The sequence below is a fragment of the Centruroides sculpturatus genome, unplaced genomic scaffold (genome assembly GCF_000671375.1).
Source record: "Centruroides sculpturatus isolate CEXI.00-Female unplaced genomic scaffold, Cexi_2.0 scaffold1649, whole genome shotgun sequence".
In the NCBI taxonomy this organism is placed as follows: Eukaryota; Metazoa; Arthropoda; class Arachnida; order Scorpiones; family Buthidae; genus Centruroides; species Centruroides sculpturatus.
In genome coordinates, this window is record NW_019385824.1 from 25884 (window position 1) to 48505 (window position 22622).

The 22622-nt window shown below is 32.6% G+C and overlaps 2 protein-coding genes across 3 annotated transcripts in view; both read right to left on the minus strand.

Annotated features, from left to right (window-relative positions):
- Window positions 1-22622, minus strand: part of LOC111642357 (TBC1 domain family member 31-like) — a 48795-nt gene that overhangs the window by 6076 nt on the left and 20097 nt on the right. For both annotated transcript variants that reach the window (XM_023388692.1, XM_023388693.1), the window contains exons 12-21: window positions 22434-22567; window positions 21217-21350; window positions 20948-21127; window positions 18039-18212; window positions 17907-17959; window positions 16878-16985; window positions 16683-16804; window positions 16195-16280; window positions 14762-14887; window positions 14454-14538 (exon numbers count right to left, since the gene is read on the minus strand). In XM_023388692.1, the coding sequence (XP_023244460.1) occupies window positions 14454-14538; window positions 14762-14887; window positions 16195-16280; window positions 16683-16804; window positions 16878-16985; window positions 17907-17959; window positions 18039-18212; window positions 20948-21127; window positions 21217-21350; window positions 22434-22567 (1202 nt within the window). The remainder of the gene's footprint in view (window positions 1-14453; window positions 14539-14761; window positions 14888-16194; window positions 16281-16682; window positions 16805-16877; window positions 16986-17906; window positions 17960-18038; window positions 18213-20947; window positions 21128-21216; window positions 21351-22433; window positions 22568-22622) is intronic.
- LOC111642358 lies at window positions 110-11272 on the minus strand. The gene is made up of 2 exons (XM_023388694.1): window positions 11238-11272; window positions 110-1257 (listed from the first exon to the last, which is right to left on the minus strand). Exons 1-2 carry the CDS (start codon window positions 11266-11268, stop codon window positions 797-799), a joined length of 492 nt encoding a protein of 163 aa, XP_023244462.1. The 5' UTR covers window positions 11269-11272; the 3' UTR covers window positions 110-796.

Sequence of the window (22622 nt, forward strand, 5' to 3'; positions counted from 1 at the left end):
TAGAACGATGAATTAAATTTGATATCAAAATCCCATTAAAAAACAATTAAGCGTTAATCGTGCATCATTAAAGGTAAATTAAAATCGCGATAAAATTTTTTCACGTGGGTAAAAATTTTTGAAAAAATTTGAAGACCTAAAAAACATCCAAAAATTGAAGAAAAAAAATTTTTTTAGGGGCCGAAAGGACAGAGTTTTCTGTAAAGCTATGTAACCTGCCCGAGTTAACTCGGGCGAGGAACTAAAGGGGTTTTAATTAATTAATTAAAGAGCCCAATTATTGTTGATGGGGGACCTGACGATTTTGACGTCGTCTTCGTGTTACAGATCGGGTAACTCGCCTAGGAGGAGAGGTTGCTCTCTCCTGGCAATACCGTTCTGATTGTGTAGGGAGTGACCCATTCTGGTTAATGTTGTCGTCTGGCAATAAATATAGATCTAACGTAGTGAATTCTAGCGGGATGTTCTGGGGATCCGGTATATTACGGTGTTCTGGTTCTCCGCCGGGAATGGGGACGATTCCTTGACGGATTAGTTGCATTAGCTGCACTATGGTGGAGAATTGGAGTGTACACTCTATGTTAAAAGTAATAGTGTGAGGACGCTCCTGCATTTCCTCTTCTGCTAAGAGCATCTCCTTTGTCCGGCAGCATACAAAAGACGCGCCTCCTGGAGATTAGCAGGTATCGGTTGAATGTTACTCTCTGACATTATCTGAAAAAGGCGTAATATACAAAATAGTTTATTACAAAAATTTTTATACATAAATAAAGTATTCTCCAGGATATAGTAGAAGTCAATGTCGGAATCGCCTCTGTCTTTTTGGTAGCGGGGGTGATAATGCATCAGACGATTCATCTGACTCTGAATCCGTGGTGGTAGATGCTGGAGATGAAGTGGAAGGAGAACGTATTTCTTCCACTATTTTACTCTCTGTCTCCATTGATGGGGAGGAGCATAAGATCTCTGGAGCAAAGGCGGAGTATTTGTCTACATTGTCACCTTCTACATGTCCTGAGGACATGTAGTGTCCGATTTGCTGTACCCATCGTTGTTGAGCTTCTATCCTATAGCTGTCCAGAGAGGCTACTTCGAAATTCATAGGGAGAACGGCCATGGTCAATGGTAATTTCCACCGATTCCTCTGGGAATTGTCAATGGCTTCCACCATCCGAAGGAAAGCCGCCTCCCGGTCCACTTCTCTATATGAGAGGGTTCTAAAATTTGACGTTCCCTCGCCCGGATCCATTACCTTGTCTATTGAACATAAGTCATACATGGTTATATATAATTAGTATCTATTAACTACTAAGTTGACACCGGATCTTAGCTTATATCTTAATATAAATTTTATATACTATTCTATAACGATTATATATTTACAAACCGAATCAAGGGGATAAGAACAATCGCTCTCTCTCAGTCACGGTTGGTTTCTCTTGAATTTTAAGTGTATTAGAATTGATAAGCCTGGCTACTCCACTGTTTACAAGGATTAGAGTCAGTCTGAGGATCAACTGTGTACGTAACATCGGCATCAGTGACTTCCTCTTGAACAGTTTCCTTTTGAACCTCTTGGAGGGGAACATCTTCCATTTTTACTGGACATCTTCCACGAGATGAGTTAGCATGTCTTTTCCGAAGGAAATGACGAAAGACGAACATACTGCAAATACTGAAAATAGCTGTACCAACACAACTAATTATTATTATTGAGATTGGACTAGAAGGATTGAAGGTAGGCACGGTATTTGTTGTTGTATGAATTAAGCAATTCAAGTCATAAGTCGCTTCTTCGCTAGCTCTATCAGCCAATTTAATATCTAAGTCCGATTGAATCTTCAATTCCTCTTGTGTATGGGAGTTTTTTAATCGCCTCTGGAGAAGTCACAATTCTGTTTCATTCAGGATGTGTTCAATAGGCAGTATTACCAAACGTCGAGGTATTTCAGTTTGAATCTTAGATCACATATGAAAATGGGAGGTGAGGATGATGCCTGGCAGATATCCTACACACGCATTTCGTAACTTTATAATCCCCATATTATTTAATTTTTGAGTTGTAGAGAGGGATGAGGAGGATTTCCACTGTTGGGAAGAGCATTTGATAGCTAATAGGAGTGGTGTAGGGGTAGAATATACCCACATTCCCTGTTCGTCCACTCTTTTAAAAATCGGAGCATAACTTAAGACAATCTGTCTGGAACAAAGTTCCTTGACCTTCAGCTCATTGCCTGTGTATAACGAGTATTTGCAACTATATTGCGGAGCTCTTCGTATTGGCACGTCTACTGAACATATAGAAAACTGGGCTGTTTTACAAATGGTCAGTTCGTGCTGTTGTAATAACATGAATGATTGTCTATCCATAGACAAAGCTATGATAGGATATCCGGTTTGGAAATAGGCATATGCTTTCAATGAAGGTATATACGTAGGAAATTTTACAATCTCGTACATGTCGAAGTATCCGCTCGGGGTTCTCAAGGGTATTTTTGCAAAATTTCTCAACTTTCTGGGTAGAGCTACAGCAATGGTGGTGATCCATTGGTAGTATTTAAAAAGTGTATCTGTGTTGATTGGTTTGATCATTGCATATCCTTCCGGAAGTTGTAATTGTATTTCCTGGAGTGTGTGTAACATCACTGGCCGGGTTATAAAATAGGAGCTCAATCTCCCTTGTTCTAATACAGTGTTTTTCAACCTTCTTAAATATGCGACCCCTTTACAAGTTAAAAAAAATTCTGGCAACGCCCCCAGGGCCATATTAAAACTATATCAGTGATTTTAAAAACTACGTATTTAATTTTATTTCTGTTGAGACCTAAATATCAATCTAAAAACCAATTGTACTTTAAAATAAAAAACGCAAAGCCTTCTCACTGAAATTGTACTTTTATTTATTGTAGTGTAGGACCTACAAACATTTGTCTTTTTCTTTTACCCATTACTCCCGTGTAAGGCTTTGTGACTCCCTGGGGGTCGTGACCCACAGGTTGAAAAACACTGTTCTAATGTATCTATGGCTTCTCAAATTTCTGCTAGTTGCAGATGGAATTCTTGTATAGAGAATTCTATCCTTCTAATTACCACTTTGAATGCTAAATTATATCTGTATATCTGTATTAATCCATCAAAGGATTCCTGTCTTTGTACTAGTACATTTATCTGTTGCCTGTTTGCCTTACTAATCTTAAAAGTATTGTTCAGAAATGTTGCTTGCGATCTAAGCAGATAAACAACGCCTTCCTTGACTTGTTTTAATTGGGTGATTTCGGCATTCAAATTTTCTATGTCCTCTGTGGTAGCAGTACCAAAGAGAAATTTCAGAGCTTTACCTCCAAAATCTATTAGTCCTCTCTTCCTTTTCTTTGTTGAATTAATAGTTACCAGAGCTTTTAGTTCACTATATTCCTCTTTGTAGCCGAAAAAGGATGATTTTAACATGTCGAACCCGTTGGTGGGTAAAATCCATCTTGATTTATCCTTTCCTCTTATGTTAATTTATTGCTCACGTTGTAGAATCATATTTTCTAAATATGAAAGGGAATGGGTCAAGAATCGTATCTGACCTTCAAAGTGTTCGAAGTTAACATCATTGACCAAGGTCCAGTCATTGGACCTTGGTCAATGACGTCATAAAAAAGTTGCCCTAGTGAATGAAAACAGTTCCCTTTTTGAATTCGAACATTGCGTCGGGAGGTTTCAGCAGATTAAGGCCGAATAGACGAAAAAGAAAGATGATCTTTGAACATATCGATCTTGGCGTTATCATGTTAAAAATTTTTTTGTTCAACAATGATGTGATCTGAAAAATTAGCTTAAATTAGAATTATATACAAGGGGAAGGAAGTTTAACACACTAAAAGTCTAAGGGGAAGACGGACGGCTTGTGGTGGGAATAATATGTCTCGGATTACGANTTTTCGCGCGGACAAAAAATTCTGAAAAAATTTGGGGACCTAAAAAACATTTTAAAAATTAAAAAAAAAAAAAAATTTTGGGAAAGGGCCGAAAGTACCGAGTTTTATGAAACTCTATGGAACTTGCCCGAGGTTTTTCGGGATGTTGATTTTAAAGGGTTAAAATAAACTCGTCCCAAGGGTCAACCAGGGTTATTTTCTCATCTTTTATTAAACTGTCCGAAGGTTAACAGTTATTTCGTCACCAGTTTTAAACTCCTCTCTGGCTGTAGAGGGTTTTAATCGGTCAGCATGTACTTGTAACTTTCTTTTGGTCCTTAGATCTTCAATCTTCAATCTGGAAATTGACAGGACTGAACACTTCTATTATTTGGTATGGACCCGTCCATTGCAGTGCTAACTTTCACTTTAATCCCTGCAGTGCTAACTTTCACTTTAATCCCTGCAGTACTACGACTTCTTTTAATAAAACTCTTTCCCCTAATTGATAGTGAGGCGGCTTGTTTTGTTTTCGTTGTCTTTCTTGCCATTCTTTCACTGCTTGTTCGGCACAATCTTGGGCTGTTTGGTGAGCATTTATTATTCTCTGTTGTAATTCTGAAGCATAGTTATCTTCTACATTGTAAGAGATCATGGCAGGACTGGAAACCATTTGAAAGGGATAAGATCTTCCATATAGGAGATAGAACGGACTTTCGTCAGTAGATGCATGTGTCGCAGTATTATATGCAAACAGGGCATAAGGGATCCACTCGTCCCAGTCTCTTTGATCTTTAGCTACATAATGAGATAAGGTATCAATAAGAATTTTATTGAATCGTTCGATGACTCCATTACATGCCGGGTGATAAGCGGTTGTAAGTAATCTTTTGATTTGAAGCAAGTCACACACCTCTTTAAACATTTTGGAGACCAAATTTGATCCTCGGTCAGTCAATAGCTGAGTTGGGATTGAATATCTTAGTATAATATTCGTAACAAAGGCTTTTGCAATCGTTTTACTGCTAATTTCTGGCAATGGGATTGCTTCTACATATCGACTAAAGTGGTTGACAAAAACAATATACTGTACTTATTTCCATTTGTTGTGCTGGATAAAGGTCCTATGATATCCATCGCTGTTTGTTCAAACAAATAAGTCAAGGGTGAAAACAACTGCAACTCTGCTTGTGTTTTTCGACCTTGTCTCCGATGTTTCACGCAACTCTGACAACTTTGACAATAACCCTTTATCTCCTTTTTCATTTCTGGCCAATAAAACAGTTTTTCTATTTTACTTTGCATCTTCATCTCTCCTAAGTACCCAGCAATAGGATTATTGTGAAAGGTATACATATTGTATTCCTTCAGACTAGCAGGGATAACTATCTGTTCCCATAAATTTGTTCATTGTCTATTTACTCCTTTATGACAGAACGTCCTCTTTGTTTAAATAAAATTCTTTCAATTCTAAACCGTTAAATTTTCCTGAGGTGTTTCCATCCTTTATTGCTTGGATAACAGATTTCCATCGCGTATCTCATTGTTGTAATTTACCTATCTGCACCGTCATAAAGATAGGTTCTACCTCGCTTATTTGTCTAATCGGAATGCGACTTAATGCGTCCGCATTGAGATGAGCACTTCCGACTTTATGAATAACCTCAAAGTCAAACTCTTGGAGGAAGATAATCCATCTAGACAATCTAGAGTTTGTAGTAGAGTCCTTACAATTAATTAACCACCGGAGGGGTTGATGATCTGTAATTATGGTAAATTTTCGGCCATACAAATAAGGCTTAAAGTATCGTACAGCCCATACTGTGGCTAGACATTCTTTTTCTGTCGTGCTATAATTTAATTCAGGTTTTCTTAATAAATGAATTGCATAAGCGATTGGTTTCTCCCTTCTGTTTTCCTCTTGTGATAACACTGCTCCGAGAGCTGAATTCAACGCATCGGTTGCCAATATAAACGGTTTCGTAAAGTCTGGTGATTTTAATAGATTATCACCTTCGCTCCTAGAGGTGATAATTCTCTTTAATTCGTCGAAACTTTCTTGTTGCTTCTGACCCCATTCGAAGATTGAATCCTTTTTCAACAGATCAGTGAGAGGCTTAGCAATTTTTGCATATGAGTCTACATGTCTCCTATAGTAACCTGTCAGTCCTAAGAAAGCTCTGATCTCTTGTTCATTTATAGGTCTGGGGAAATTTAGGACGCATTGTATTTTGTCTGGATCAGGTTTTATGCCTTCCGCTGAGATCTCATGGCCTAAAAATTTTATTTGGCATTGTAAAAAGTGACATTTTTTTGGTTTTAACTTAATACCTGCAGTAGCTAGTCACTTAAAGATTTGTTCTAAGCGTCGGAGGTGACTGGGAAAGTCTGGACTAAACGTTAGAATAGCATCCATGTAAACTAGGCATGTTTTACCTTTAAGTCCATGTAAAACGAAGTCCATCATTCTTTCAAAAACCACACAGGAGGTTCTAAGTCCCATTGGAATTCTATTCCATTGATAATGTCCATCAGGGGTAGAAAAGGCGGTCTTCTCCTTATCACCTATGCTTAATTGATAGAACCCCGAAAGTGTATCCATGGTCAAGAAGTATTTCACTTCTCCCATTAAACTAAGAGACTCCTGTACTAAAGGAAGTGAGTATGGATCAACTTTAGTTATCTTATTTAATTTCCTGTAATCCATGACAAGTCTTTGGCCCCTGCATTTCTTCTTTACTAGCAAAGCAGCCGAGCTCCAATTTTGATTTCCGTGGCTAGCGACTATAATAGCATTGCATACGTCTGTACGTCTTCGTCCCTTTTCTGAACACATGCATAAAACTTATTAAATCTGAGTGTATAAGGAATTTGTCCAAATCTCTTAATCATTATTTTTTTAAACGTATCATAATCTCCTACATCTTTTATCTGTCTGTCTTTCTGAACAAATTCCCGCGCTAAACCTGCAAGCATTTGGGCTTTTGACCAAGCCGCTATCTTTGTTATATCAGCGAGAGACTCAAAAAAATCCGTTATTCAAGTACCATCTGGATCACCCATAAATACCGGCAGCAGTGGAATCATTCTACCAATGCCTCCTAAGGCCGTTGAGTTACCTGCCGGAATCGCACGAGGGGATTCGTTTTCCATTCTGCCCAATTTATTATTCTATTTGTGAAGACTCATACTATAGCCATTTAGCCTTATCGAATAAGACCCCACTCCTGGAAAACCAATATGTGAGAATCGGGGTTTAAGCATCAAAGCTTAAACTGTTTTCCAACAACAGGAAGGCGAGTCCTGCTCACAGGATCAGTGGATGGCAATTTAAGAAGGCGAAAATCAAGTGGGAGGTCGCGGATAAGTCAATAAGGTGTTGGCGAGTACGAGTAAACACACATGTTTAAGATATTATATAAATTTAATTAGTAAACGCTATACAAAAAGGATACAAGTAATAAGATTAATAATAATAATAATTTCAAACCAAAGTTACAAAAAGTATCTCGCGTATTTCTGACAGAGGAGAGTCTCTGATCCTCATTAATATTTATTTCTTAATTAGCCTTAGTCCACCTGAGAGAAAAGAGAGAGTTCTACTTACTAAGTTGTAGATAGTAGAATCTTGCTTAGTTGTCCGTCACCAGCGGTCAGTGTTTAAAGGCAGTTGATCCATTGTTTCCTGATGTCTTGAAGGCCACCTCGATAACGGCCATGAGCCCTCTTTATACCAAATTTGAGGGGGTGAGAACTGACATTATTAATGATTTATACGCACACCTGTTAGTGTGTTGATGTCTGGATCTAGCTAGTACGGACCACTGGCACAGAGAACTTTGTTTAATTTATTGATATTGGTATCTAGAAGATATGATTTTATAATATAAATTTCTATAGGTTTGACAGCTCTCGTCCATAAATTAACATTCAACTGACAATAATTTCTGTAAACTGGTCAACATTCTAGATATTGTTTATATCAAACGTCATGTTTGACTACGAACGAGACAATTTATTGCTGTAACCACGTGTCATGTGCAATCAAAGAGGGGATAAGAAACATCTCATATTCCCTTGTTGTTGATATTAACGTCTATAGAATTACCGTTAAACAAATGGAGGAGATTTCTTTCAATGATATTTTAACATTCCTTTTTTTATTCGAGGAGAATGTCTCGGTCATTGACCACAGAAGGCCCCCTTTTTCCCTTTACAAAGAAAATCCCGAGTTTTATACTGTTCTAAAACAGAAAAAGGATTTCAGACCTTGTCATTACACTAATTATAAATTATTATATAAATTTCACGTATAAATAATCAGGGGCTTTTTTTTCTATAATCTTTAATGGAAAGATGCGTTTTAGAAACTTTTACCATCCGTTTCCCACAAAAGTTAAAAACGGGAGAATATTGAATATTAACTAACTGTCAACAAGTCCTTTCCCCCTCGCATTGACCCATGAAAATAATGAAAATATGTTAAAACAATCAATTGTAAAGTGTGAGAAAGTTGACACCCCTTTTAGTTCTTCGCCCGAGTTAACTCAGGCAGGTTACATAGAGTTACATAAAACTCGGTCCTTTCGGCCCCCCAAAAAATTTTTTGTTTTTTTTTTTAATTTTTGGAATGTTTTTTAAGTCTTCTAATTTTTTCAAAAATTTTTTCCCATGCGAAAACATTTTATCGTGATTTTAATCTACCTTTAATGACGCACGATTAACGCTTAATTGATTTTTAATGAGATTTTTTTATCAAATTTAATTCATTGTTCTAAAGTTGTAGTGCATGGATTTTCCTTCGGTAAAGTTATTTAAAGCTAGTTTCTGATGTCAAAAACAACCTCCAATAGTTTTTTAATTAATAGATTTTATTATATATACGTTTAATTAAGTCAGGGGGGTTGGAAATCGCAATTAAAATTTGAATTTTTTGAAATTATTTAAAAATATACGGCCAGCTAGTATTCACCCTACTATAAACCCTTTGCCTCCCGAGACTTCTATGAGAATGTCCTGGGAAATCAACTCCAGTTGTGTTCAAGGTCATCCAGCTGTGTAAACAATGACTCATCGGTGTCAAATTTCGCAGAAAGGCGAGATAAAGGAAAATAAAGTTTGAAGCTTTTTCTTCAAAATTAACGCATTTCTTTCGTTTTTTTTCAGTTTTAAGTATTTTTTATGTTTAATTACATTAATATCAAAAATTGCTGGGAACTAAAGGTGTTAACTTAGTCCATGGGGAAATCTAAAAACAATTGGAGGATATACTAACCCTTTCAATCGACTTTGTTTAACTTTCATCGTCCAGCTATGACACCTTTGATGTGTCATCGCTGCCAAACAAACAATCACCTGACCAAATTCCCACACCAAATGGGGATATAATGGCTAGAAACCCATTCATCAGGAGTGATTGTTCTACAAGGAGCTAACTTTTTACTTTTGTCATCTCCAACACGAGCAAGTTCCTATGGATTTATCTCTAACTTTATGAAGGGAGTAAGTGTCATCCCAAGCATCTCCCTGGATAATTAGTGTACCGTAAACTGGGGTTACTTTGCACCTCTCTGATCAAATGACTGTTATGAATCATTTTGCATTGTGTTAGTTAGGTAAATATGATGTTATTTTCTTGAAATTTACCAATATTTTCACTCCCAGGTCAAGAGTTTAAAAATACTCCCACTTTTTTCTTGTACTAAAGTTACCCTTTAAGTAGGACAAAGGGGTAACTTTAGGACAAAATGTTTTCACTTTTTTTTAACAGTATAAAAATAGGATTGTCACAACATTAGACTGTCACCAATCTTTATTTATCAAAAATAGTCCCCTGCATTAAGCAGGGTCTTACTGTGTATATATATATATAGGCTATATATATATTATATACATATCAATCATATTAGTGGTGAAAAAAATTAAACCAAATTGTATATAATGTTCAGGATAGATAATTTACTAGTTCTTTTACACAATAAATATCCTGGCGACTTATCTTTTTGGGTGGCTTGCATTACATCTACTGTATAGTCCAGGATGTTGTCCTTATTTGGCCATTTCCAATTACAACCCACTTTTCTCCATAGCCCTTGAGTATCCAACCCTTTTCTGTTTTAATATCAGTCCAGGATAAAGAACACATTCATAATTTATTAAAACAAATAGATTACAACATGAGTTAAAACATTTATCATTGATTGATTGTAGAGGAGTGAAAGGATGCTTGTTTTCCATTTCCTCAGGTACTCACATCATACTGTCATCAGACTCCGCGTAAGGAACCATTTCCAAGTTCATGTCATCACTTTAAGTGTACTCATCTGATGTATCCTTCTTCCTTAAAGCTCACTGGGTGACTTTGCGACAGTCCCAAAGTTGCCCCTTATATGTTATATTTTTCAATAAAGTATTTTTTATATCCAAATAATTATTTTTAAATATTATCAAACACTTGATTATAATAGATAATAAATATTTTGAAATAAATAACTATTTTTGTTTTCAATAGAAACTGTACTCAACAAATGATAGTTTCTGGAGCATGTGTTGATCAAACGAAACATAACCTAACTAAAAATGGCTGCCTAAAAGGCAGGAAAACAAACAGAGCTTCTGGGCCTTGACATTATGTGGCAGCACAGTAGGCGTATTAGAACCAATGACAACAGTTTGTATATCATAGAAATGGCATTGGCATTTAATTTAAATTCATTCAAAACAGTGATTGTCCTAAAGTTACCCTACATGTCACAAAGTAACCCCAATTTACGGTATGAGGTTACATCTCCTGCTGCACAGAGGTATGATAAATGACTGATCTTATGTATGCTCTCTCTCTCTCTCTCAGGCAGAAATAGTTATCGGTAGGCATAACACTTGCTTGGTAGTAATAATGCTCTCTAGTGATATTGTACTAGATTGAGGGATTGAGGGAGCTGTATTCCTTGTGTTTAGATTTGTGTCTGTAATCTTTTAGTTTTTATTAAATTTGTTGAATTTTTTTTCAATGGTTGATCTTTCTCTGGTATCACAGATGTCTTATCAATGACCTTACTAAACCCTCCCACTCACTTAAATCATAAGAAGATAAGAAGTAGAAACTAGAAGAATGCCATCCAGTGACAATGTGAGTGGGTTCTACCAACTTGTTGCCAATAAAAGGGATTTTGAGTTTGGCACTCTGTAAACTCCCCCTGGCTTTTCACACTATTATGTTTTTACATTTAAAATAAATTTAAAGTTTAAAAATATAAAAGTGCAATGAGAAAACGAGAAATAATTTTCTTGAAATTACACATTTATTTATTTCAAAATCAATAACTTTCAACATACCTTTTGATTTGTCATCATGATTTTCTTTCATTCTATCAGTATCAGTATCATCATCATCATCATCACTATCTCTTTTTGTAAGATTCTAAAAAAAATTTATTTATTTANCGAGTTTTATACTGTTCTAAAACAGAAAAAGGATTTCAGACCTTGTCATTACACTAATTATAAATTATTATATAAATTTCACGTATAAATAATCAGGGGCTTTTTTTTTCTATAATCTTTAATGGAAAGATGCGTTTTAGAAACTTTTACCATCCGTTTCCCACAAAAGTTAAAAACGGGAGAATATTGAATATTAACTAACTGTCAACAAGTCCTTTCCCCCTCGCATTGACCCATGAAAATAATGAAAATATGTTAAAACAATCAATTGTAAAGTGTGAGAAAGTTGACACCCCTTTTAGTTCTTCGCCCGAGTTAACTCAGGCAGGTTACATAGAGTTACATAAAACTCGGTCCTTTCGGCCCCCCAAAAAATTTTTTGTTTTTTTTTTTAATTTTTGGAATGTTTTTTAAGTCTTCTAATTTTTTCAAAAATTTTTTCCCATGCGAAAACATTTTATCGTGATTTTAATCTACCTTTAATGACGCACGATTAACGCTTAATTGATTTTTAATGAGATTTTTTTATCAAATTTAATTCATTGTTCTAAAGTTGTAGTGCATGGATTTTCCTTCGGTAAAGTTATTTAAAGCTAGTTTCTGATGTCAAAAACAACCTCCAATAGTTTTTTAATTAATAGATTTTATTATATATACGTTTAATTAAGTCAGGGGGGTTGGAAATCGCAATTAAAATTTGAATTTTTTGAAATTATTTAAAAATATACGGCCAGCTAGTATTCACCCTACTATAAACCCTTTGCCTCCCGAGACTTCTATGAGAATGTCCTGGGAAATCAACTCCAGTTGTGTTCAAGGTCATCCAGCTGTGTAAACAATGACTCATCGGTGTCAAATTTCGCAGAAAGGCGAGATAAAGGAAAATAAAGTTTGAAGCTTTTTCTTCAAAATTAACGCATTTCTTTCGTTTTTTTTCAGTTTTAAGTATTTTTTATGTTTAATTACATTAATATCAAAAATTGCTGGGAACTAAAGGTGTTAACTTAGTCCATGGGGAAATCTAAAAACAATTGGAGGATATACTAACCCTTTCAATCGACTTTGTTTAACTTTCATCGTCCAGCTATGACACCTTTGATGTGTCATCGCTGCCAAACAAACAATCACCTGACCAAATTCCCACACCAAATGGGGATATAATGGCTAGAAACCCATTCATCAGGAGTGATTGTTCTACAAGGAGCTAACTTTTTACTTTTGTCATCTCCAACACGAGCAAGTTCCTATGGATTTATCTCTAACTTTATGAAGGGAGTAAGTGTCATCCCAAGCATCTCCCTGGATAATTAGTGTACCGTAAACTGGGGTTACTTTGCACCTCTCTGATCAAATGACTGTTATGAATCATTTTGCATTGTGTTAGTTAGGTAAATATGATGTTATTTTCTTGAAATTTACCAATATTTTCACTCCCAGGTCAAGAGTTTAAAAATACTCCCACTTTTTTCTTGTACTAAAGTTACCCTTTAAGTAGGACAAAGGGGTAACTTTAGGACAAAATGTTTTCACTTTTTTTTAACAGTATAAAAATAGGATTGTCACAACATTAGACTGTCACCAATCTTTATTTATCAAAAATAGTCCCCTGCATTAAGCAGGGTCTTACTGTGTATATATATATATAGGCTATATATATATTATATACATATCAATCATATTAGTGGTGAAAAAAATTAAACCAAATTGTATATAATGTTCAGGATAGATAATTTACTAGTTCTTTTACACAATAAATATCCTGGCGACTTATCTTTTTGGGTGGCTTGCATTACATCTACTGTATAGTCCAGGATGTTGTCCTTATTTGGCCATTTCCAATTACAACCCACTTTTCTCCATAGCCCTTGAGTATCCAACCCTTTTCTGTTTTAATATCAGTCCAGGATAAAGAACACATTCATAATTTATTAAAACAAATAGATTACAACATGAGTTAAAACATTTATCATTGATTGATTGTAGAGGAGTGAAAGGATGCTTGTTTTCCATTTCCTCAGGTACTCACATCATACTGTCATCAGACTCCGCGTAAGGAACCATTTCCAAGTTCATGTCATCACTTTAAGTGTACTCATCTGATGTATCCTTCTTCCTTAAAGCTCACTGGGTAACTTTGCGACAGTCCCAAAGTTACCCCTTATATGTTATATTTTTCAATAAAGTATTTTTTATATCCAAATAATTATTTTTAAATATTATCAAACACTTGATTATAATAGATAATAAATATTTTGAAATAAATAACTATTTTTGTTTTCAATAGAAACTGTACTCAACAAATGATAGTTTCTGGAGCATGTGTTGATCAAACGAAACATAACCTAACTAAAAATGGCTGCCTAAAAGGCAGGAAAACAAACAGAGCTTCTGGGCCTTGACATTATGTGGCAGCACAGTAGGCGTATTAGAACCAATGACAACAGTTTGTATATCATAGAAATGGCATTGGCATTTAATTTAAATTCATTCAAAACAGTGATTGTCCTAAAGTTACCCTACATGTCACAAAGTAACCCCAATTTACGGTATGAGGTTACATCTCCTGCTGCACAGAGGTATGATAAATGACTGATCTTATGTATGCTCTCTCTCTCTCTCTCAGGCAGAAATAGTTATCGGTAGGCATAACACTTGCTTGGTAGTAATAATGCTCTCTAGTGATATTGTACTAGATTGAGGGATTGAGGGAGCTGTATTCCTTGTGTTTAGATTTGTGTCTGTAATCTTTTAGTTTTTATTAAATTTGTTGAATTTTTTTTCAATGGTTGATCTTTCTCTGGTATCACAGATGTCTTATCAATGACCTTACTAAACCCTCCCACTCACTTAAATCATAAGAAGATAAGAAGTAGAAACTAGAAGAATGCCATCCAGTGACAATGTGAGTGGGTTCTACCAACTTGTTGCCAATAAAAGGGATTTTGAGTTTGGCACTCTGTAAACTCCCCCTGGCTTTTCACACTATTATGTTTTTACATTTAAAATAAATTTAAAGTTTAAAAATATAAAAGTGCAATGAGAAAACGAGAAATAATTTTCTTGAAATTACACATTTATTTATTTCAAAATCAATAACTTTCAACATACCTTTTGATTTGTCATCATGATTTTCTTTCATTCTATCAGTATCAGTATCATCATCATCATCATCACTATCTCTTTTTGTAAGATTCTAAAAAAAATTTATTTATTTAGAATTATAAAACTCATAAAATTAATTGAATAATTAGGCAAATATACCTTCATCTCAGTTAATTTTTTAATAAAATAATGTATTTGATCTTTTATACATTTTTCTTCTTTTTCTAGTGCCAAAATCTAACAAAATACATTTTTGGTAAATTTTTTATGCCATTTTAAATATATGAATAAAATAGAAAAATATAATATTTTACCTTATCTTCAAGGTTAAACCAACTTTTAACAAAAGTCACAGGTTTATCAAATTCTTGTTTTTGATACCAATCCGTTAATCTTATTTTCATAGATTCTGTTGTTGTATCCAAATTATACAGAAATTCCTACAAAAAAAAAAATTATTTATAAATAAATCACGGAAGCACTTTACTTCCTTAACAATAGTTGCATAAGAGAGAGTTTGAAAAAGTAGCTTCAATAAAATAGTTAGTGTAAAATTGCCATTACTTATAATAATGCACTTTTGTATTAATATCTTGATTTCAGACCACTAATTTCATTCTTTTACTAGTAACAGGTGTTACATTTTTTTCTAAATTAGAAAATACTTCTCTGTCAATTAATATTAAAAAAATCAATGAATTTTCTTATTTTATCTTCACAAAATTTCTTCTACAACCACAATACAAAAGAAAAAAGAAAATTCTGTTAATATATTTAAATGGACAACTTGTATTTTTTATATACAGGATATTTTGTAATATTGGAAGACTAGCAAATGAGCCCAGTGTTACCTGGCAAAAAAATAACAACAACAAAGATTAAGATTATTAGATTATTTTGTACTTCTAACCCTTCTATTATATTATATTACAGCACTTAATTTATGTAATAAAACCTTCATAGTTATTATATAGTTATATAAGGGTTTAAAACACCAAGTGACCAATCTAACACATTTAAAAAATTTTTAAATTGTGTTAGATTGGTCACTTGGTGTGATAAACTCTTACTTAAGATTTCTTAATTATATGAATCAAATACTATAGCATAAGAAACATTAAAACAAAAACCATATAAAGAGTTTGTTATTTCGGCCTACCATTATCACATTTATCATGATACTCAAATGGTATTAATTGGCACAATTTCATCGGTCAAGTAGACAGCATTTTTCTTAATGTTAGCTCTGACAAACTGTACTGTTCACAGCTGAATATCAAATAGTAATAAGCTAACAAATCAAGTTTCATAAAAAACTGGACCAAATATTTAAACTCGGCACCCTTGAAAACCACATAAAACATATTTTATGCAGGTTGGTAACCTTGTATCATGTAATTTTCCTATTCAAATGCCACCATACCACTGGGTTTGATAGGAGGAAGAGGTCATTGATCTCCTCCTGGAAGAGAGGATGGTCAATGATTTCAAATATTAATAATAGGTCAGTATTTTAATTAGTAAAGTGATCCATGTTGGATAGGTTGTGATGGCCTCACACATGATTGAACTTGCCAACCTTAACATCCAAAATACTTCACATGACTTGTTTATGTGATTTCAATTAAAATTTTATACAGAATGAAGTTAAATAGATGACTGGTATCTTGTTATCAGGCAAAGTGTGATTTACAAGGGTAACACTGAACTAAAATTGAAAGCATATATTTTTAAAATTTGTTTTTACCTCATTCAAAAGTTTTCTTTGTATCAATAATTGAAGATTTTTTATTTTGCACTCTTCATATCTTCTTTGCATTTTATTTTCTTTATCTATAAAATAATTAATGTTCTGATAAGTTACTGTTAAATATTTTGTAACTTTATCCAAAATAATTTGTGTATTATTTTGAGGTAGAAAATATTCTGACATGAAATACTTACTTATAAAAATAATTAAGTTATAAATATGAAAAATTTTACATAGAGATGACAATCTCTAGTCCAATTTGCTTAATATCTAATCAATTAGTTAACCTTATAGTAGCTTGATAAGAATCTGGCCATAAAATTCGGTTAGTAAAATATTTTACAATTTGATTTATTATCAAATTTGAAACCCAAGTCAATTAATACTAAAATTATTAAAAGTTAATATTTACAATATCTATTTCTGATAAACATTGAGTAAAAAACAGAAAATTATTTATAATATTAAAAATTTCAAGATCTCACCACTTATATCAGCTTCATTGTTTGTACATAATTCTGTACTCTTTAACATATTTCTTCTCCTTGTTTCTAAATTTTCTAATTCATCAATGTTATATTTTCTTCTTCTTTTTTCAAGTTGATAACTAAAATATTTTTATTTAAAGAAAAGCTACTTGCACATTTAATTCTTTAAAACAATTTTGAAGTAATACTTACTCTTTTAATAAATTAAATACTTTAAAATCTGTATTGTTGGCCCGTACGTATGGACTTTCATTTCGCCACTTTTCATATAAAATATTATCAATTGAAATTCCAGTTTTTCTATAAAAATTTGTATTGTAATTTACATTTATATATAATATTGTAATTTTTAATAATTTTATTTTATTCTAAATGCATTTACTTTATTGGATTTGTGTCTAACATGAAATATCAACAACCTATGGATCACAGGATAAATACCGAAATTTAACTGTCTATGTAATTGGAAACTGTTGTCATTTTTTTATTGTTCCTTCAAACTATTTTTTATGGAACTAGTGTTGACAGAGTGCATGATTTAGTATAATTTGATGTGTATAATTTAAAATAGATATTAATTCAAATTAAAAACTAAACATTTTCTATCATGAGGCACTGTTCTATGCATTCTATAGGACTAATTGATTCTAATTGAATATCAGATTTCTCAGTCAATTTTCTCTGTATTTCTAGTCAATTGTATCAATTTTAAGATGAGTGGGAAAATAACAGACTGAGAAAACGTATAATTTATCAGAGGAGAATGATTTAAAGATAGAATCTTATGTACAATACTATTATACATTGTAATCATGAAGTCCCTCTGCAGTGGGCCACACCGACGTGGCTCAGCAGAGTGGTGATGTCATAACTTACTTTAATTCTTTCAATGCACTGTCTGTCTGTGAGATTATTACTTCATTTCTGGAAGCTCTCTCTCATTTTCCTGCCCACTGCGGAGGGACTTGAAAAACGCACTGTATAATCCAGTTTGTTGTTATAAAATTTATGTAGAAAAATTATAAGTAATTTTAATTATCTAAATTATTTTCATTTAAAAATATTGAAATAAAAAAAATGACAAAGAATATGTTGTTTTTATCTGTTTTGAATGTGAAACTATCAAATAAAAAACAACAGCGTTAAGCCATATTAAATTAATAATAGCAATTTAAAACATATTTTACCATTAATAAATTGAAAAACTTTACAAATCATTACCTTCTCTGTAAATAATCTAATTCTTCTAAATATATTTCTTCCTTAGCTTTAAACTAAATTTAAAAAATATAAATTTTGTTTAAAAACCAACAATTTGATTAATTTAATTAGTTTTTAAAAAATATTTCTTACATGATCACTATCTTTAGGAAATTTGGTAAAAATTGGATATGTTCCTTTTGGAAGTGGCATAAAATGCCCTATAATAAAATCAGGTTTTAAATTAAATGGAGTATTTTCCATCAAGATATAAGCTTTATGAATAATTCTTTCAGCTGAAATATTAGCTTCCTGATCAAAATAAGGCTAAATTAAAATAAAATTTATTTTAGTCTAAATAAACATCATATCACAAATAAAACTAATCAATTAAACTTGAAACTAGACTATGTTTAAATATAGAATATCAAATTTGATTAAATCCTATGAGAATTTAAAACATTTAATATTGAGTAACATTTAATTACTACATTAAATTACATTTAATTACTTTTCAATAATGATAAGTATCTTTTGGAAATGAAGTATATTAAACACAGAAAATCTTGTTAATTCAAACTTGGATAGTTCATAACTGTACTATTTGTCCCAGCTGGGAATATATAGGCTTATATGTTAAGGAATTCAGTTAGTTCTAAATATAGCTACTTTGAAATTCAAAGTGAAAATTCTGTCTGAACTGTGATATGCATATACTGTATTAACTTGTACATTTAGATTGAAGTTAACATGCCTCCAAAGTGGGTGCTACTGTCCTCAGGGGTTAGTGAGCAAATCTAAAGAGCAAAAAAGAAGCAAGGGGAGGCAGAGGGCACTGGAGGCAGGACCAAGCGGTGCCATACCTTTTTCTTTCCTTCATTAATGCTTTCCAGATGTTGATAACAATGTATGGTAAGGACACAAGTACAAGGTTCATAGAAATGCTTTCCTAAGAATATTTCTAAGCTTTTCTCACACACAGGAAAACCAGTTGGAGGTACTGAATATAAGTTTATGAAACCAAGGGAACAGTGGCTCAAAAAAGTTTTGGAATCACTGTTTTAAGTAACACATTTTCAAGTGTCAACTTACCCATTGACAATCCTTTTTCTCTTATCTTGTAAAATATGGCTGGGTTTTGGGGTTTCAAGATTGGGCTACAAGTAGCAGATTGAGATATTTGTAGGGCTCTATGCTACTAGATTTAGGCAACTTACAACTTTTTTGACTACTTAAAAAATAATTTGGATTACATTTTGAGAATTTCACTTTATTTTTTTATAAAAACTATCTGACAATCAGTGAGGTTTTCACTGGACATAAAAATAAACTGCAGGTAAACAGCATATTATTATTATTAATTAATAAAAGTAGTATTCTTATATGTAACTGCATTCCATTTACTTAATAAATTACATCAGTTACAAGGCATTTGGCATAATACAAAGTCACAATTATTTTATCCCTTGAATTTCGAATTAATGAGATTTTCAGTACTCCTGTACCAAATATAGATTTTCTGTTTTGATCTACCATTGTTATTTTTAAACAGTTTCAAGCTTATTTATATATTCTCAAACATCATTCATTAAAACTTGATTCTATATTGATTAAAATTATATAAGAAAAGATAAAAATAAATTGAAAATAGTAGATTGTGTTATTATACATTGTATTCTAAATAATTTCAGAATTTTTTTATTATTATTAAGTTAACATAAACAGATTTTCAGATGGAACAATGAAAGGTTTTTAATAATTTCTTTAACGTATACAATAAATTTTAGCATGATATTTCATAATTGTGTATATACAAAGTGCTACTCAAAAGTTCCAAGAATGTGCCATCCAAAAAGTAAATACTGTATGTTCTAATTGCCACTGTCACATTACTGGAATTGTATGTGACAATTCCAGCAATCTTTCCAGAATTGAAAGCACTCCTAAAAGTCTACTTTCATTAGTGTTGAGGAGTTGTTCAATTACATTTAGATCTCTTCAATGGAATCAAAATGTGTTCTTTCAACTGGAGTTTCATTTTAAGGAAGAGAGAGATTCACAGGGGACAAAATGAGGTAAGGGGTGGGAATGGTAATCATGTTTTTAGTAACAAACTGCCTCACAATAAGTAAAGTATTTGAAAGTACATTGTTATGACGCAACACCCAATTTTTGTTATTCTATCTCTCAGGCCATTTATGCCTCACATATCTCAAAACAGTGCAATAAAATTTCCCATTGACACTCTGACTGGGAACAACAAATTTCCTATGCACAATTCCTTCAATGTCAAAAAAATGATTAACCTTGACTTAATTTTGCACTTTTTTTTTAGCCACAGAGAAGATGACTGTTTTGTTTTGAGTCATAAAAATGTATCTGTTATGACTTTGGAGAGGAAGTTAGGGTCATCTTTAACATTTTGTTGAAGCTTGAAGCAAACTTAAACCTGATGATCTCACTGGTTATTGTTCAAGAGATGAGAAATAAACTTTACTACAATATGCATTGGCATTACAACAATCTGATGCATTCACAGATTTTATGGATAGTTAGCCTTCTGTTTTCAAAGATAATCTCACACACTTTTGCAATTTATTCTGGAGTTGAGTTGTGCATGTTATGGTTGCCTCAAACACTCATCATCTTTAACAGATGCCCAGCCCTTTTTGAATCAAACCACTCAAATGTTCTTGTTTGGCTTAATGCTTGATCAGCAAGAGCCTCTTTTAGTATTTGGTGAGTTTCTGATGCAGATTTTTTGAGTTTAAAACAAAATTTAATGCAAACCCTTTGCTCCTTTGCATCAGCCATTTTGCAGAATCACAAAAACACAGTGTAAATGAAAAGTCTAAATCTTGGGAACTCAAATAATTAGAGAGATGACATTTAGCAGGTTTTTTTCTTAATATATCTAGAGATGCCTAGCAGTACACGTCTGTACACGTCTGTACACAGTCTATAGATGCAGGTCATTTGAATTCTTGGGACTTTTGAGTAATTGTATTTTTTTCATTGAAAAATGTATAATACTGTATATATTTAAAATTAAATTTAATTACCTTCATTTCTTCTACTGTTGTACATCTTATTAATATATTTCTTATAATAATATTGAATGATATTACAACAAATAACATAAAAGACAAATTATTTGAAAAAATGTGATCCCAAAGTTGAAGCCAGTGTTTATGAGGTAGTATTTTGGAGAATGAATTTTGCAGTAATGTCCATGCATAAAGCTGAAATATGTTATTTAAAACTTATTTTAATAAATTTTTATTAATAAAAATATGCGTATCAATTTATATTAAAATAATCAGTAACTTACATCTGCTTTAACTCCGACATTTGCAAAATGTTGTAGTAATTGTTTATCGTGATGTGCTAATAGATTTTCTATAGCACTTAAAATACTAACAGGTAACAGTGGAAAATATAAAAACCAATTCTGGTACCAATTACCTAAATAAATAAATATTTAAAGAGTTCCAATAATGTGTTGTTGTTATTACTGTATCTCAATGTACTGTAAGATATGTGAATGATCCTTGTTTTAGTTTAATTAAGCTATCTCAGTTACTTTTTTAATTTTATTTATATTGATAGAGTTTTCCCAGACTACTTCAAAAATTTTATTATTCTTCAAAATTTTCTTAAATATTTGACTTATATTTCCAAGAATAATATCAGAAAAATATTAATGTTTAAAACATCTGCAAGATTATGGCAATGGAAAAAGGGTAGCATTGTAATTAGAGGGTATCACTTTACTATCATATAACCACTCATACATGGGATATATTCCCCTGTAAAGTCAGACTATTGTATTATCTGAATATCTGAAGTCATTCTGGATTGGGTGGAAATGGTCCAGGTAATTGGAAACACCAACATAAAAATATGTGGACCAGAATTCCTTATGATGAATTCAGGGACTCTACCAACAGAGAAAAAGAATGAGGAGTTCAGCATTCTGTATTTGGACAAAGCACTGGGAAGAAATAAATGCCTAGTTGACTAATTGGAAAGACTAGATGACCATGCTAAATGGAAGATGCCAGACCACAGAGGATGCAGACATTGTATTTAACACTTTTGAAGATACCTACATCCAATTATAACTCTCCATAAACTGGTAACTTAGTAACTGTCATGTGTAACTACATGCTCTAATTAATGAACCTTTTTTTGTTAATCTGTTGAGTACAGGTTCATGTGAATCCATCCGGATTCACATAAAGCGATATCTTTCACCAAGGTGTATCATCACAGATTATATGAGGAATCACAGATCAGCCCCATCTTGAGCCAAGATCATTTGACATTGTCACAAAACAAAGAAATCTAGGAACCTCAAATTAAATTGTATAAATTATAAACAATTAATGTAAGTATGTAACAAGAAATTATGGTATATTAAGTATTATTATAACTCTGTATATTATCAATGTCCATTGGAAAATAAATAAATCTTGAGGAAATTGATAAATTATTGCTGCTAAATCAAGGATCATTCAAAAAGATGAAATATTATTTAAAACTTACATAAAACAGATAATATTACTTCAAAACAATTCAACAAATTACTATGAAAAATCTTCACAAATGGAAATATCATTAAAGGAACGTAAGAGGAATCACCAAAAAATGGACACCAATGAAGCAGTGCTGATAATAATCTATTAAAAAATTGTTTAATAAAATAACGTTTCATATATAAATCTAAATTAATAT

Bases quoted from the DNA above. Each gene is read 5' to 3' on its own strand.
- LOC111642358 (XM_023388694.1), bottom strand. From the start codon at position 11,268: ATGAAAGAAAATCATGATGACAAATCAAAAG. The intron at 1,258-11,237 runs GTATGTTGAAAG...TATGTTCAATAG, and splicing joins TCATGATGACAAATCAAAAG to ACAAGGTAATGGATCCGGGC.